Raw genomic sequence first — 17,865 nt, 5'->3', positions numbered from 1 at the left:
AAGAAGTGTCCCCCAGTCTGCTAGGACAATGAAAAGTTTACCTTTTTCAAAGGTCAAAATTATTTGCAATTTTCAAGAAACATTTTCTTTTGGTTTCCATTTATTGCTGCGTCAAAGGTATTAAAATCACTGGCTAAAAAGAAAAATATAGAAAGATAGTCAAATCATAGAGATGCTGCAAGTAAAAGAGAAAAATGTGGATAAAATAATGAAACCACTGGAGAATGTTTAAATGTTTATTTTCATGTTAAAAAGGATGAATTACCCTGTGGTTAGTATATACCTTTATGCTGGAAAATGATGTCATTTTATTTCTGAGATATTTCCAGGAAAAAAGAAAAAAAAGAAAAAGGAAAAAAATCCAAAAGTAAGGAAGAGTAAGATCAAAATGTCCTGGCAGATTCCATCAACGATCCCAACAGAAGTCACGCCCTCTAAAGGCTGCAACTTTAATTTAGTGCATTTCACGATGTCAGGTTCTGATGTTTTCCCATCATCAATTTAGATATTTCTGAGCGGGATGTCTGTACAGTTAAAAGCTATAGCTTTGCATGCTTTTATGTTAAAATGTATTTATTCCAACACACCTTTCAGTGTTTCAGTATATTGCCTATATTACATACAAAAATATCTGCTATCCATATTTTAGCATAACTCTTCCACCACCCATACTGTTCCTTTACACAACAGGTGACACGCAATACATTACACGTAATATAACTTTGAGGGAGGAGATGGTCGCTGGCTTTATAAACAGTCTATCGTGTCATTTACAGAGACTAGAATGGAGAATTGAGGCCATTTTTGAGTTGACAAGAGTAGAAAAACAATGGTGTCAATGGTGAAGGAAAGATTCAGGTGAAACCACCCTCTGTGGTCAGTGGAGTTGGAATGAATGATCTTCTCAGACACTTTACCGTGGTCCCAACATCTCAACATTGGGAAGACGCCCTTCTAAAAGAGTGAGACAAGAATGCTGATCAACACACACAACGGCAGACTTCCTAAAACTTAAAATTATCCAGGTACAAAATACTTCGTCTACAGATGTAGCAAAGGGACAAAAATTGATCCATTTTTTCCCGGCATTAATTTTTATAAATAAAAACTCTCTGCCTACGGTTTAAGGATGATTATAGTCTGGGAACTCAGCCTGACCAGTGTGCAAAAGAAGACAGCCAGGAAGTCAATTATTCCCTTTTGGTTCACACAGAGTATTCTGAGGTCTGCTAGCCAGTGTGTTCTTTGGGGGGAGTTTCCAGGGGAAACTTCCAATGTCTTTTCTTCTTTCTTTCTCTCAAATGCAACACTGTAGGTTTAAACTCCAGGACCTTTGTGTGGCAGCCGCTCCTTGATAGCTGTACGCTGGCCTGGAAAGCAGCCCATCTGGCCCCTGGAGACAGGGGTCTCACATCCTCCAAGGGTGTAGGTCACCTGGTCCTCATGGGGCATCTGAATTGCCCTGCGTGTGACTGACGGAGCTCGCGGCCTGGTGTCCCCTCTAGAGGCTGCTGGTGTCTGCCTCAAGGGGAGTCTGAACATCCCATTCTAACGGGAGAGGAAGGGACTCTATTGACATCGTTTCTTTCAGGTTATTGACAACTATCCTTTGGATATCTCAGCCGTGAGAACCTGGGAAATCCAGGCAAATGCATGGCCCCCAGCGAACCATATTTCAAGGCTTAACAATTTACGTCATTTCCCGCCCCCCATTTAATTTTATTTATTTATTTATCTTATTTATTTTTTTGGGGTGCATTGGGTCTTCATTGCTGCGCATGGGCTTTCTCCAGTTTCTCCGGCGAAAGGGGGCTGGCTCTGCGTTGCGGTGTGCGGGCTTCTCATTGCAGTGGCTTCTCTTGTTGCAGAGCACGGGCTCTAGGTGCACGGGCTTCAGTAGTTGTGGCATGCGGGCTCAGTAGTTGTAGCTCGTGGGCTCTAGAATGCAGGCTCAGTAGTTGTGGCGCACGGGCTTAGTTGCTCTGCGGCATGTGGGATCTTCCCGGACCAGGGATCGAACCCGTGTCCCCTGCACTGGCAGGCAGATTCTTAACCACTGTGCCACCAGGGAAGTCCCATGCCCCCCCATTTGAGCTGAAATATTTTGGAGGTATAGTTCCTATTTGTTTTAAATTGACTAGTTGGAAAACAAGCTGATATAACCCATAGTTTCTAGTCAGCAGGGAATATTTAGAGCGGAAAGAACTTCAGTGACATTCTGTTAAGCTGAATAGTGTCCACACCAAATCTGAGAACAACTGACAGTGTTGATTTCCACAAAAAAACTGAATTTCTGATTCTTCACTATTCACACACACGTGTGGGTATAATACATATGTACGTGTGCACATATGGGAATGTGTGTGGTATGGTAAAAGGGACCTCTGCCCTGAAACCTTCCATTTGATTTTTAATTTGAACTGACTGAGTCTCAACAGAAACCAGCAAAGGTGGTTTATGCAGCCTGCATCACTCTGGGTGATGTTAGCTTACCCACGGGAGGCGTCTTCAGGACCACGGTCAGTTCCCGGCTCCGCACAGAAACCCCTGGCTCTTCCTAATTCTCCCCAGTTTGCTTTCTGTGTCACGTCAAGCACTCGGACCATAGGAGATGGTCTAATTTGTATGCTCCTTAATAAGGCTCCCCGTGACAATAGTAACTTCCTTTGTCCCCTCCCGAATTTTACCCACGGGAAGTCTCATTTCACCAGTGCGAGGCAGCCTGCTGTGTGTGTGAGACAGACTCACCTCCTGTATCAGTTGAGGGTCCTCAGTTTCAGAAATGACATCCCCACTACGTCTGGAATGTCCAAGACCCAAAGGGAGAGAAGATGGAAAATATCTGACAGGAGGAGCATGGCTCACGAGGACAGCTATATTTCAGCTGGTGCGGGAATCCCTCTCCAGCCCTGCACAGCTGGTTTTGAGCTACCTCCTCGCGAAGCCCTTTGAAAAGCAGAGGCAGCTTCCTGTGGCCACCAGAGGAGCTCTTCCTACAAGGTGTCAGCCATCTCTTTGCAAACTCCTTTGGAAGCTGATGCCTGGGTCTCCTGGCTTCATTCTCTAATCAAACTGGAAGATCTGGGGAACCTCACCAGCTTCAGCTCCTAACCCCCATTTTAAACACAGGAGCAACTGAAACACCAGCCTCTGAGGTCAGGCAGCGTATCACTGGTAACTTAGGTGCTGTTTACAAACGTATTGTAGTCCTGTGGGCAAGAGACACAAGGAGAATTCTGTGTCTGCCACGTCATGGTTGGAGAAGGCTGGTTGTCACACTCCCGTCCACGGAACCCTAGAAGAGAACCACGGATCCACAGCCTTTTGAAGAGCTCAGTCAACAGCCATCAGGAGCCAAGAAACTGTTTCAACACCTCCTGCAGGTCCCTGACTGTTTGGGCCTTTAAAATTCTACCTCTCAGAGATGCACATGGCTCAAGAAAGCTCAGAATGAGGCGTACTCATCCAGAGTCTGTTTTTCCAGCTAGCACATCTTAATAGAATGTTGTCATAGTTTCCTAATCTGAAATTCTTGCTTTGCTTGAGACCAGGCATGCTGTTCTTTGAAAAACACTGTTTATTTAAAAATTATGCAGGAATCATGATTTTTTTTTTCTCTCTTGCCACTTCGATTTCCCAATAGCTATGGTTTTTTTTTATCACAGTTGCTTCTCAAGCTTCTGGAAGAGTCATTTATTTTATGAATTTGGGGGGTAAACCCATTGCTGTTCTCCATTAATGGACACCCTGTATAGGTTTTATCTCTGCCAGAGTCACGACTGAGGATAGATATATGTTTTGGGGTTTTTGGGTTTTTGGGGGTTTTTTTTGGTAGTGGGTGGAAATCATTGTATGGGTAGATTTCTACATATTGCTAAGTTGAAACATCATTTCATTTACTGTTTTTAAGAAGTTTTGTTCTGGGAAAAGAAAAGTTTAATCTGAAGATATTTCCTATGCAATTTCCTTTCTCTGCATATCATTTCTAGATCTTGATTTCAGTTTGGATAACAAATGGTGTTGACCACAAAGCATTAGTATAAATACAACTATTTTGAGGACTTTTTTTTGTCCTCAGAAATGCACCCCAGGAAAGAGGTCCTCATGACTCCCACAAGCAGAAGATAAAAGTAAAGGTTCACTGTTCACAACTTTTCTCCAAAGTTTTTAAGCTTCATGTAGAAAACTATAAAGGAGATGGCCCTCCCTTACAGTATATTAATATTTTAAGTAAAATCCCACGTCCCCGTCTGATACAAGAAAGTTCAACAACAAAAAGAAAGAAAGACGGCATGAGGCTAAGCTTCTTAGACATTGCCCCTAAGGGATGCAGTGAGGAAAACTGGAAAGACCCTGAAATCCTGCACAGACACCCAGGAAATAACAGGACATAGCACATCACAGGGACTAAAATTCATATGTAAATCAAACAGATTTCAGAGAATAGAATGAAATTGCTTGTCTTCATGTTTCAAAAAGAATTGCAGAGGTCAAAGGAACCAGGTGCAGGTGCAAAGATATATAAAAATAATGAGCAGTGCTCGTAACAAATACGGGCGGCTACATTCAGCATCTTTCACGTATGTCCAATCTCAGGTCAAGGGCAAGAAGTGTCCACTGTGCTTTAAAAGGTCTAGGAGTAGAAAAATCAAACCCAAGTCTTTTCTAATTCCACACGGCCGTTTTGCCACGAGATGATTAACAATGTCTGTGGGGTCAGGTTTATTATAGTTGAACCGAGCTAGTATCAGGCAGCAGATAAAACCGTGGTCTTAGAATTTCTCCAGGACCTACATGTGGCCTATTTAGAGACATTGCCTAGCTTCGAACGCAGCTGCCTTTGCTCTCTCTGATGCCTGCTTCGAAAGGGATCCCACCAGACCTCCACAAACGAAGCTTTGTTAACTCATCCCCTATTGCTGATCAGACGCACGGCTCCACCACTCAAAAAGCAGAAGGCATAAAGGTGAATACAAACATGAGAAAGGAGTTTACATCTGGTCCTGCAGCCTCTCCACGTAGTCTCTAAAGCCCTGGGACGCCCCCAGCCCCATATCTGGGCAGACCCACTGGATGCTGTCATCACTGTCAAACAGGATGGAGTTGGTGTACGGGCCGCCGTCCTCCGGGAGGATGGTGGTGTAGGACGTAAACTTGACCCTCTTCCTCTTGGGGCCGGACGAACCCAGAGGTTCGTTTTTCACGTCTTTCTCATAGACATAGTCAGAAGGTCTGAGCAGCTGACTAGGGAAAGTCTTCTGGGAACCGCCGTTCAGAAGGAAGTTCCTCTCCTCGGGCTGCAGCCCCCTGTCGATCATGGTCGTGCACTCCTCCGACGGGAGGGTCACGTCCACCGGGTTCTCCAAAAGCTCCACGTCGTTCCCCAGCCAGACCCAGTCGTGGGAATGGGGGATGTTGCCTTGCTCACTCACGGCGAATCTTTTGTGTCTGTATTTCCAAGCGAATGCCACACAGTTAATTAAGAAGACCAAGATGGCCAGGCAGAAGACGCAGAGCAGGGCGTACATGCCGATCTCCAAGTCGGTCAACCCCCTGGAGGTCACCGTAAGGTCACTAGGATTATGGGGTTCCGGTAACTTCCCATGAGTGGGGAAGCTTGTAAAGGCATCTGGACCACCACTCTTGAGCAACTTCTTATCCTTTCCTCCCACGGGAGACTGTGGGGTTGTGCTTTTGTTGGTACTTTCCTCGTGGCCGACAGAGGCGCCATGTTGGAACCACTCCTGCACTGCTCTCTCCTGGTTTCCTTCACGCTCTATGGTGTTACTGAGGTGGTCTTTATATTCCCGATTTATGCCCTCAATATCGTTGGTGCCCCCTTGGTGCTCATCAATATTTGGTTCAAATTTGACCTTGATGTTCCCTTTACCCACGGCAAGAATGCTCTTCCTCTTGGTCTTCTGACAGGGCTCACTGATCATCATTTCCAGTTTAATCAAGGGCCCTTGCCCTTCCCCCTCTGCAACTACAACCGGCCATTTGGACTGAAGGTTTGCCTGGACAGACACCACCATTTCATCCAATGATGAGACAGTAACTGAAAAATCCTTGGGATCGTAAATGTCTAAAGGTGTCACCGAACCGTCACTGAACAGAATCCAAGAACTGACTATTGCTTCCTAAGAAAAATGAAAGCAAAGCATTATGTTATCATCCGGTTCCTTCAAGCCTGCAAATGTAAACGTGATTTCCTATGTCATATTATTTAAACATACAATCTGAGAAAAATTAATTTCTATGTTTTATCATCGTGAATAGCTCTCGACAATGCCTGGAACTGGCATCAGCCCTAAGCTATAGCTATAGTTGATGTGAGAAACAAACAATATGCTTTAACAAGTGCATTAAAGTGTATATTAATTTATTGCATGCCAGACAACAGAATTTGACTTTGACCTTTCTAAAAACATTTTGAAAGGTCAGGCAATTTATCTGAATCATATTCAGGTGCAACTAACCAGGCGCCTGCTCAAGAGAATATCACTTTGAACAATCTTTATTAGGAAGCCAATGCTGACGAAGCATGTTTTGCTGGAAGCACTTAAGGAAGGATGCATTACGAGACCAGCTGGCTTGAAAGGCACAGTGCCCTGGTATCTTTATCAATGACACGTCAAAGTTTAAAGATGGGGGAGAGTTTGAGAGTTGGCAATAATTGTCACCAGTGGTGATTGGGTGCCTATTAGCCATGCTTGTTCAAGTAGCTGAAATGGAATTTCCGAGTACAGTGAGTCCCCTACATACGAAACTTCAAGTTGTGAACTTTCAAAGATGTGAACGTGTGTTCGCATGTCCAATCACGTAAACTAGTTCACGTGTCCGGCGTACATTGTCACGTGCCTGCATCCTCTACAAGTGGTTGTGCTTTTGTGTACTTTACTGTACAGGACTGTATAGAGTACAGTAGTACTCTACCATCTCCCACCTCCTCACCCTCCTCCAGTCAGTAATTCTTCTTGCCTCTTCACTCGATGCCAGCCCCTGGATGCAGCTGTTGTACTCGTACTACTGTACTTTTCAAGGTCCTGTACTATAAGATTAAAAATGTCTTATTTTTTGTGTTTGTTTTTTATGTATTATTTGTGTGGAAAGTATTATAAGCCTATTGTGGTACAGTACTATATGGCCGATTGTGTTAGCTGGGTACCTAGGCTAACTTTGTTGGGCTTACGAACGCACTCTCGGAACGGAACTCGTTCATATGTAGGGGACTTACTTACTGTATCGAAAGGCACCTGCTTTGGCAAAAGGGAAAACATGTGAGCCTTTGGTCACGGTCTAGCAGCGGACTGTGCCTAAAACAGATAAGGCTGCTGTAGAGCAAGTAGCATCTGGGCATGTGGTTGGTGGATTAGAATCACATACGAGGAAAATGTATCTAAGCCACTGAGTACTTTTCTCAGAGACAGGACAGACTGGATAAACAGGAAGAAGCTTCAAGAATCACCAGTCCCAGCTACAAGTGCTCTCTCTACGGATCTCCTTTGCAGGATGTGACAGAGAGAGAAGCTGTCTCAACGGGCCAGGGACGAAAGGATTCTGCAATCTTACTTGCTGTGGGGCTTGAAGAACATCCTGGGCAGCTGCTGTTGAAATGATGGCTCTTTTGTCCGACCTGTGAGGCTGCAGGGAAAGAGACAAGCCAGCCACCAACTGCACGCCCAGGTCCACGATGGTGACACGGTCATCCAGGACGGTCACCGTCTTCTCAGCCAGGATGGAGTCAGAGAGAGGCGACAGGACCTGCAGGGTTAGCGAGACACCTCAGTCTCTGCCCCTCACACCATTCAAAACTCCTTAACTGGTGTTTCCACCACTGTGTTCTCCCAGTTTTCCCGACATGAGTGCACGTATGGAAATTGTGTGTGTGAGTGTTATGCCCCTGTTCAATTATGCTCTCCAAGTGAAGGAGTTTTACAAATATCATCTTGGTCCATTTTCTTTACTTTGATTCACATCATGATAACAGCACTGGATTTTCAAAAAAAAAAAAAAAGCAGGATTTAATTTAGAGGCAATAACTAAAAATTGCCCACCTGGGTACCAAGCACCAAAGAGTAACATCTTTCCAACAACTAATATTTAGGTGTGAAAATGGCAGAATTGTGGTAAAACTTTAAAGGATTGGTGCTCGGCCATCTCTCCCTGCTCCTATTCCTTTCAGTGGGCAGTTAGACGTCCACTACGGGCCATTAATCACCATTGCGTGGGCTGCTGCGGTCATCACTGGATAAACCAGGTAAGCAAAGTGGGAAAGAGAATCTTATTCTCCTTCTAAGAAACCACTCCTAATGCACCATCTAGCTTGCAAGTGGGGGTGACTAACAAATGGAGAGGAATATCTAGTGGGCAGAATTTCTAGACCTGTCCCGCCAAAGAGGTCCTGCTTAATCTCTCAAACCTGTGAATATGATGAGAAATCACCCTCCCGACTATGTTATAGGATATGGTACAGTTGGCCTTGGAAGAGAGAGATTAGGCTGGTCAGCCCGGTAGGTCCCATGTAGTCACACGAGCAAGGTACTTTCCCGGGCTGGCGGGAGGAGGAAAAGTCAGAGAGATTCAAAGAGTGAGACTCTGGTGATGGAGAGGCCCCATGAGAAGGAATGCAGGTGACCTCTAGGAGCAGAGAATGACCCCTGGCTGACAGTCCACAAGGACACAGAGTTCCCAACCCCCCACTACGAGGAACTGCATTCCGCCAGCAACCTGAGCTGGGGAGCAAACCCTTCTGCGAAGCCCGCACGTAAGCCCAGCCTGGCCCACACCTTGACCGCAGCCTTGTGGTACCCCTGGCTTGGTACTCCAGGCTCACCTGGACTCCCAAGCTTCAGAACTCTGAGTTGATAAATTAGTGGTGCTTTAAGTTGGGAGATTGGCGGTGATTTGTGACATAGAAATAGAAGAGTAATAAAAATATAATGCTGAGTACAGCTTTGTCAAAAATTAACTTTGGCAAAACCTAAAATCTGACTTAATTAGCTCTGAGCAGTAACATTTTGATTTGTTATTAAAAAAATATGCTGCCCTCTTTCTGCAGAATTATCCTGTCAACGTTGGCTAGAAAATAGTTTTACTATTACTATAATAAAATGGAGAGTGTTTTTTATTAATTTTAGAGCAATACGTTTTATTTTTTAATTTTTTGTCCACTGTTAAGGTAAGGCATAGCTAAATGTTTGATCCTCAAGTTTAGGAAAATAAAGCTAGCTTTCACAGGTTCTACCGTCTTCTATCAGTGACACATGAAAAGTAAACTATCATATTGGGGGAAAGATTACTTAGACTGTGTGTTTAAGTCAGCTTTGGTCAAAGAAATGAGATTTTTTTCTCAACTCTCTCTAAAATGCACGATATAATTTGAATTTGGATTGTTAGAACTGCCGAACCCTCTGTTACTGCCCGTGATTCTCGGACACGTGTGCACACAGCCCCGCACGACAGCATCGACCTGGACCCTCATCAATACAGACCGGGGTTGTGGGAGGCGGCGAGGGGGGGCGGCTGTACCTGCACGGTGGTGATGCCCGGCTCCCGGCCCACCAGGGTCCTGCCATCCTGTAACTGAGCAATCCTCGGCTCTTCCACCTTCATGAAATCCATCACAAGGTCAGTGATGTCAAACTGCCAGTCGGGGCCCAGCATGTAGCTCAGCTGACCCGAGTTGGGTGACTCGGCCACGAACTGGGTGAGGACGCGCACGAGGGCGTGCTGGTACTGCAGCGAGCAACCCCTCCCCTTCTTCTCCTCGTCCTCCTCGTCTTCGCTGTCTCTGGTGGGCCTGGGACACACACACGGCAGAGCAAACGTCATCGCTGTGGAGAGCGGCCCCGCGCACCCCTTTGTCCTGATGCCCTGAGACCGCCCTGCTCGGCGCGAGCCGCATCTTCTTCCCGCCAGACCTGCTCACCATCGGGTCACCCCCCGTCTGCTCCTGCGTTCATTCCCCGGACGCTGTCCGGTGGTCACCGAGCGCCACGTGTACTGCCACGTGCTCGGAGCACGGAAGCCCAGCTCGGCCCCCGCCGCGCCCGCCCAGCACCAGGCGGGACCAGCCCCACACGGGCAGAGGCTGCATCTCTGTCCTGTGCTCTGGAAGTCTGCACCTTCATCACGATCCCCCGTGCGGGGATGAACTCGGGCTGGAGGAGCGAACGGGAGGTCTGGGGTCGGAGGAGCCGTGTGGAGCCTGCATCCACCTCCGCTTACTGGCCTTGCGCCATCCGTCACCCCCACATGGGCACCTCACCTTGGGAGCGGAGATGAGAAGGACCCCCCTTACCGCCCTGCAGGTGTGCGTGAGGAGATGTCGGCCAGGTGTGACGACACCTGAGGTCGGCCCTCGTGAACCATCACCTGGGGACGGTGCCCACATCCAGCCCCTTGCCTGGATCAGGCCCTTCCACCTCTATAGAAGCGGCTTCCTCTGAGCTCCGGGCCCTGAAGGTGATCAGGGTAAAGCCTCCTACCTCCCATCCGCCCTGATCTGAGTGGCCGCCGACCCGCAGAGCTGTTGAAACTACTGAACCACATCTGGTACCTGCGTCCTGGCTTCCCTCCCTTCCTGCTGTCCCCCTACTCGCCTGCCCACACCCGCCCTGAGAAACCCTCTCTGGCTCGGCCATTCTAGAACCTTCTCCTCGAGATGCACCTGTCCCGTGTCCTTTACGAAAGGACCTGGTTTGATGGCGGCTGACTGGTCTGTGGCCCTCGGTGGGTGGGTCTTGGGTCATGGGAGAGAGGGGCAGAGACTTATACGCGCTGGGTTAGACCCCGCATGTGCCGGGTCCTGCCCTGCGTGCTCCTGGAAAGAGCTGACGTCAGTGGGCCACGTGCCACCTGCCAGCCACACACAAGTGACCCCTGTCATCTGCACAGGCCCCGAGGAACAGGGTGTTCTAGGAGCTGATCTCGCCAGGGAGGAAACCCAGGCACAGAGAGAAGGGGCCACTGGGTCCCAGCCGCACAGCCAGTCACCTCGACGCAGAGTCCAAGCCTGGCCGCTGTCCCTCTACTGGTGTCCTCTCCCTTTGTCTAAAAATTAAAAAAAAATTTTTTTGGCTGCCCCGCACAGCCTGTGGGATCTCAGTTCCCCAACCAGGGACCGAACCCGGGCCCTCGGCAGTGAAAGCGCGGAGCCCTAACCACTGGACCACCAGCGAAGTCCCTTTCTCTCCCTTTTTATAACGGACTTCATTCCTCTTCACAACAGCCCCGAAGCACGCTCCCGTTTCTACATGAAGAAACCAAGGCTCAGAGCAGTTAATATGAGGCCCAGAGAGCTCGTTATTAGCAGATTGGGACGAGCGCCACGTCACTTCTGAAACCCGCTTTCTTAACAATATGTCATTCCACCTCCCTGAAAGGTTAACCCTCAAGATTAGAAAAGTAAAACTAGCTTTCACAGGGTCTACCATCTTCTATTAGTGATGTACATAAAGTAAATTATCACACTGGGGGGAGATTGCTTAGACTGAGTTTAATTCAGACTTGACTGGTAAAAGAAATGAGATTATTTTTTTTTCTCAACACTCTCTAAAATGGGAAAATTAATTTGAGTTTAGATTATTAGTTACAGGAAAAAAATTTCACAATTTGGGTTTCCCAAAGTGAGGGGTAAGTATCCTTGCTGTTAAGTGGGATGATTTTAGGTGGCACTAAAAACACTGACTGACATACAGAAAGGTTATTTCCATTTTAGTTTTCAATCCTCCTGATTCTATCACAGGGAACGTCTCTGTTTGGTGCCAGGCAATCTTTAAGGGCTCTCTGATACCTAGTCTCTCCCAGCTCATAAAGACAAATTCAGACAAACAACTGTATCTACTCAGAATTTAATAACAATATTTTATTTTCTTTGCATTAATTTTTACTAGTTGGCTATTTTTGATAGTGATGTGGAGTTTCTCTTAAATAAATAGATAAAACTGAAAAAAGAACAGTAGTAAGTATATTCTAGGTGGTACTCAAAAGTTGCAGTCTCATAAAAGTGGTGAGTGAATAAATGAAGTTTTAGAAATACCATATTAATAAAACAATTGCATTCTGTTGTGTTAAAAAAAAAAACTTTAAATTTCGAGGTCATTTCAAATTCATTGAAAGTTTAAAAAATCATACAGGGAGGTCCTGTACACTCTTTACGCAGCCTCCCAGATTTAACATCTTGCATACCTGTGGTACAATACCCAGACCAGCAAATTGACATTGGTACCAACCACAGAGCTTATTCAGATTTTGACAGGTTAATGAATACCCATTTGTATGTGTTTATATGTAGTTCTATGTGATTTTTATCACATGCAGATTCATGTAACCATCACCATAACCGAGATACAGAACTGGTCCGTCACCACAGGGGTGTCCTGTGTACTGCCTTATACCTCTATACCATCTCTGACTCATGGCAACCACTAATCTGCTTTCTCTTTCCTATATCATCATAACTGGTACCACACTGCAGATAACCTTCTGAAGCACTGGTAAGGATGTAGAGGTGTAACTGGATGACTTAACACACTGCTGGTGGGAATGAAAAATGGGGCAGCCTCTCTGGAAAACAGTTTGGCAGTTTCCTTTAAAATTAGATATGCCCTTAACATACAACCCAACAATTCCCCTCTCGGGCATCTTCCCCAGAAAAATGAAAATCTACATTCAGACAAAAGCTTGTAGGTCAAGCTTTTGTCATAGCATCTCTATCCAAAATAGCCCCACACTGGAAAAAACACGTGTCCTTCCGTGGATGCATGATTAAGCAAACTGTGATACACTCAGCAAAATAAATAAATGAATTATGGAAACATGCAACGACTGGGGTGGATCTCAAGGGAATTATGCTGAATAGAAACATGTCCATTCTTAAAGGTTTCATACTGTATGGTACCATTTACCAGCTAGAGAAAACTTTCTGCTTTCAAAGGGCTCAACTGATGGGTCAGGCCCACCTGGATAATCTCCATATTTTAAGATTAACGGATTTAGAATTTTAATTACATCTGTAAAATCCTTTCACAGCAGTCCCAGATTTGTGCTTGATTGAATAAGCAGGAGATGGGACTCTTGAAGGCATGTTATCTTTAGAATTCTGTCTACTGCAGGATGTATCCTTTCACTGAATTCTTGGGATAACTCTATTCAGTAACTCTATTGTCATCTCCAATTTATAGATGAAGAAACAGGAAGAGAGCGGTTAAGTGACTTGCCCAAGGTCACACAGCTATACGTGAGAAAGCCAGGGTGAAACTCAGTGGCCTTATTCCAGAGCCCACAACTTAACCATTGTACTGTGCTCCATAGAGGACGGTTGACATTTACAAGCAGGAAACTGAGGTGAGGTAGGAAAGAAGAACAGGGAAGGAGGGAATAGAAAAAGAGCTATTCCCTTAAATGCCAGGCCTTGCGCTAGGTGCTTCTTATGTGTTGCATCGTTTTACTGAATCCTAGCAACTATTCTACGAGGTAGAGATGATTATTATCCCTATTATAATCGCCTCCTGTCAAAGTAAGTACCCAAGTCAGATCCATCTGAACTCCAATCCCACTATTACCCACTGTGGATGCAGCTTCCCTAGGGCCTGGGTCCCTGAGGACGTTTGCCTCAGATCTGAGCCCCAGGAACCTCAGACCCACAGTCCTCAATGAACTTCATCCCCCCCACCCCCTTGGTTCCTCACCTTCGGTTGGAAGCCACGGGGATCCTCCACCCTTTGATCTGGCTCAGCTCCGTATCCGAGATCTCGACCTGCAGGGGGAGTCTGGGCGCCCAGACGGTGATCTCTAACTGGGAGGTGAAGTGCTGGTGGGTGAAGTTCACGATCGTGTCCACTTTGCTCTTCATCTCCTTCCCATTCGCAAAAATCGAATCGCAGCCGTTGGAGACCTTGGGGGAGGGGATAGAATCTCCAGATGCATCAGCAGGAAAAAGCACGTTGCAAAACCTGACAATGAAAGTTCATGAGCTGCAGCAGCTCTGATTTATGAGACTCAAGACAACCAGGAGAACGTGACTCGAACAAAAGGTAATTTGTAGGCACTAATTAGGGACAAACGCTGATAAACAGACCCCAGGAAAACCATTCTGTATTACGAACTACTGACAAGTAAAATCATAAACATAATGGAGTTCCATAACCTTTGTTGCCTTTTGTGTGTGTTTTTTTCCCTTTACCTCACCTCCTTTATGTACTCAAACCACCGCTAATCAAACGCCACTTGCAACACATTTCACTCTTGCACCGTATCTGGAGATGCTTAAAACGTATCTATACGTTACTAAAACAACACTTCGGTCGAGCCATAAAGGGGATTTTTTTTCCCTGAAAAACCAAGAGAGCTTTGCACTAGATTAAAATCCTTGCAGGAAAATACTCATGGAATGCACTAGAAATGTGGATATAATTATTTTTGCCCCATTACACTATAATTTTGCAGGATGGAGGTGAGGACGCAGCATTTTGTTATGGACTTCTGACTCAGCACGTGGAGACACCCTTTAGCGTGCAGGCATTCGCGGGTTGGCTGTTAGACAACGTAAGCCCCCATTTCACTTCACATCTTCCGGATAAGCAAGGAAAATGTTGATGACTTTCTCTCCTGGACCATCAGGAGAACGAATGGCTTTTATATATGTATCTGGGTGGGGAGAGCGAGGAGGGAGCAAAGGTCACGTTATGTGCAGAAGACACAAAACCAACACTCAGTTCAGCACAGAATCACAAAACTGCCAGGGGTCCACAATCTCATTTTACAGATGAAGAACCTGAGGCCAGCAATGCGACGTCGCTGGCTGGAAGTCACACACTACTTTTAGGGGTACCGTGCGGTGCTGGGCCACTGTCAGAACTCCCCAGCTCACCTGGAATGCCACCAAGCAGCCCGCTTTGCAAGCCACAAATGAAGACTCACTTTTGACCTCCCCTTCCTCACCTGAATCAGTACCTGCAGCCCAGACCTCCCTTCCAAGCCCCAGGTGCACACGTCCAACTGCCCCCTCCATGTGGCCAGGTGAATGGCTCAGAGCATGTCAGCAGTGCCGAGGCCGAAACTCAAAGAACAAACCTCCGTGTCGTTTGGGGCAAATTATCATCACCTCTCTCCTCCCCCCAAAAAGGGGCGTGAATGTGAATTTGCTCCCACGAGAAGGAGAAGATGAGCCTGGTTCATTGTAGGGTGAAATAAAAGACCGAAGAGAAGATAACTAACGAGATGCTTAAAGCCCTTCCTGCATCAGCCTCGCAGACACAGGTCCCTGCCATTGCCGCCTCACATTGGCACCAACGTCTTTAGGAATCTTTAAGTGTAATTAACCAAGGCCACTAACGGGAAGATGGGCAGAAATCACAGTGACACTGACCTGATAACCCTGGGCCACAAAGCAAAGAGCCGCACTGCTGGAGGGAACCTGTGCGTCAGGCTGAGCTCATCTGGAGAGCCGCCTTCCCATCCTGTCAGAACTTAGCCCTCCACAGTCCCTTGCCCTCCAGGCTCTACTACTCTGAGCAGCAAATCTGCCCTCAGATGGCAGTGGAAAGTGGCAGCTAATGTGTTTCTCCCCCTGAAATTCCAGTGGGAGCTGAAAAAAGACAATTCAATCACTTTTCGAAGCTTAAAAGAGTCTACTTCGCCCGTCCCCTCTCTTTGTCTGCTTTACTTGTTAAAAGGGAGAAGAAAAACCATGAGACAAGCAAATCAGCTGTCTTTTAGGGCATGTTCGAGGCATGTCAATCTGCATTATTGTGCCCAGGATTGTAAAGAGAGCAATCAGAACGAGAGTTTCTATTAGAGCAGAAAATGGAATGGAGCGCCATGTTATTTTAAGTGCCTGCAATGCTGACCCAATGCTGAGCCCGACCGCCCTTCCTCAAGTACTTAGAAAGGGGTGGAAGACCCATTCTAGAGAAACCCCTGCCTTCCCTCCAGAGCACTGCCCCGGGAGACATTCGATAAGACCCCTAGAGATCCCTGGACTCAGTGGCTACCTGCAGACCCAGCTCAAGAGAACAAGGTTCCTTACTGGCAAGAACTCTACAGCGGATGCAGTAGGGGGCTCTGCCCTCAGTTCTCCCAGCTCAGGTGGGCATCACCTCTTGCTAGAACTTTCCCCATCCTACCTTCCACAGTACAGACCTCAACTGTCCTGAATTTTCAGGATTATTATGATCTATATGAGATGTATGTGTGTGTGCATGTGTGTATTTCCTCTAGAAGGAATGGTTTCGTATTTGCTAATTCAGTGTTTGCAGTGACTTTCTAAGACGTAACGACTGCAAATAATGAGACTCAACTGCAGTAGGTATCTCTTATTGGTACAGGGCCTCACTGCCTGCAATACTCTTCCTCGCCTCTCAAAGCCTTAATCCCCACAAATAACTCTGCGGGGCGGGCATGATGATACTCATTTCACCTGGACTGAATCCAGTGTAGAGAAAGGGAACATCACTTCCCAGGGCTTTACCTGCGTGCGTAATGATGCCAGCCAGCCCCCCCAGGACTGCTGACGCCTGGCCCGGTGCTCTTTCTCCTGCCTGTTCAGGCCAGTCCCCTCCAGAGACTTCCCACGGCACACGGGACAAAGTCCAAACTCCTGATCACAGCTCACAAGACCTAAGGACCCGGTACTACCTCCTTCTCCAGGCTCCCTTTGCACTTCCCTCCCCGCCCCCTGCACAGAATCCCCACCAGTCTCCCATGGGTCTTCTCTCCCTTGGCTCTCCTGAGCTTATCCCCATCCGAAGGCCTTACCACGACCGCCCCATGACTGAGACCTGCTTGTCGTTCAGGTCTGAGGCAGATATAACTGGCTGTCTACGGGCCACTCAATCACACACCAGCACCGCTGCCCCATCACATACACACGTGTACATCTTCCTCTTCTCTGCCCAGCCATGCTCCTTGCCAGTGACTGGCTTAGGGAAAGGCATGCGACACAGTTCTGCCCAAGGAGGTGTCAGGAGTCTGCTGGGGATTCTGGGAAAGGCCTCCTGGCTCCGAGATGCCCAGAAAGTGGTCCCTCCTTCTCCCACTGGATGCTGCCACGTGGGAGGTGACAGCAGGGGCTGCAGTGGTGATCTCAGAGCCTTGGAGGGCTGGCCAAGGACCAGGCTGACACAGCGAGTGTGGAAGGAGAGAAAGACGGAAGGAAGCACATCCTCAGGGACCACCTGGATGGACCACCAGACCAGCCCACCTGGAACCACCCGACTTTTCAACTTCTTATCGTGTGTTTTTCTTTCTGTTGTTGTCAAAGCCATTTTGGTCCATGGTATTTTGTTACTTGCCACCAGAAGTGGCATAAATTATGTAAGAACTCAGCTCAAATGTCACTCCTCAGAAGGGATTGTTTGAGTCATTTCTAATGTAAAGTTGCACGCCCCTCACCTGGTCACTCTACTACTCTCCTCTATCTAAGTTACTGTGTGTGCTACTATGTAAACTATATTTACACTATTTCTGTGTTACTGACAGTATATTATACTATTTGTATTGCTTAAGTCATATGGCTTACACTATGTTAGTTACACGGGATTGCTCTATCCGTGTTATATTTTATGATTTACTTTTCAATATTTATCACTCTCTGCATGCTCCTGGTTGTTTACTTGTTTCCTATCTCTGTTCTCCACCTGAAAGTGATCTGCTTGAGACCACGGACCTGTCTCCTCTTATCTCCTGTGTCTCCACTTCTAGCGCAGGGACGGCCCACATAAAGTGTTCAGTACATAGGTGTTCAATGTGAATATGTCACTGGTTTCCTCTGGGTCTCATTCATTCTTGTGCCCCAGAAGTAGCCTGTGTCTGGGTTAGAAGTGGGAGAAGGTGCCTTAGGCAGTGTTATCATGTTCTTGG

General features: G+C 46.8%; 1 protein-coding gene across 4 annotated transcripts in view; it reads right to left on the bottom strand.

Annotated features, from left to right (window-relative positions):
- Positions 1–236: 236 nt before the first annotated feature.
- TMEM132B (transmembrane protein 132B) overlaps positions 237–17,865 on the bottom strand; it is a 414,018-nt gene continuing 396,389 nt past the window's right edge. For all 4 annotated transcript variants that reach the window (XM_057527275.1, XM_057527277.1, XM_057527276.1 and 1 more), the window contains 4 exons: positions 13,695–13,900; positions 9,532–9,802; positions 7,573–7,764; positions 237–6,140 (listed from right to left, as the gene is read on the bottom strand). In XM_057527275.1, coding sequence (XP_057383258.1) covers positions 4,992–6,140; positions 7,573–7,764; positions 9,532–9,802; positions 13,695–13,900 — 1,818 coding nt within the window. In that variant the 3' untranslated portion in view covers positions 237–4,991. The remainder of the gene's footprint in view (positions 6,141–7,572; positions 7,765–9,531; positions 9,803–13,694; positions 13,901–17,865) is intronic.

This window comes from Balaenoptera acutorostrata, chromosome 13, assembly GCF_949987535.1.
Source record: "Balaenoptera acutorostrata chromosome 13, mBalAcu1.1, whole genome shotgun sequence".
In the NCBI taxonomy this organism is placed as follows: Eukaryota; Metazoa; Chordata; class Mammalia; order Artiodactyla; family Balaenopteridae; genus Balaenoptera; species Balaenoptera acutorostrata.
This window is presented reverse-complemented; position numbering and strand designations above follow the sequence as displayed.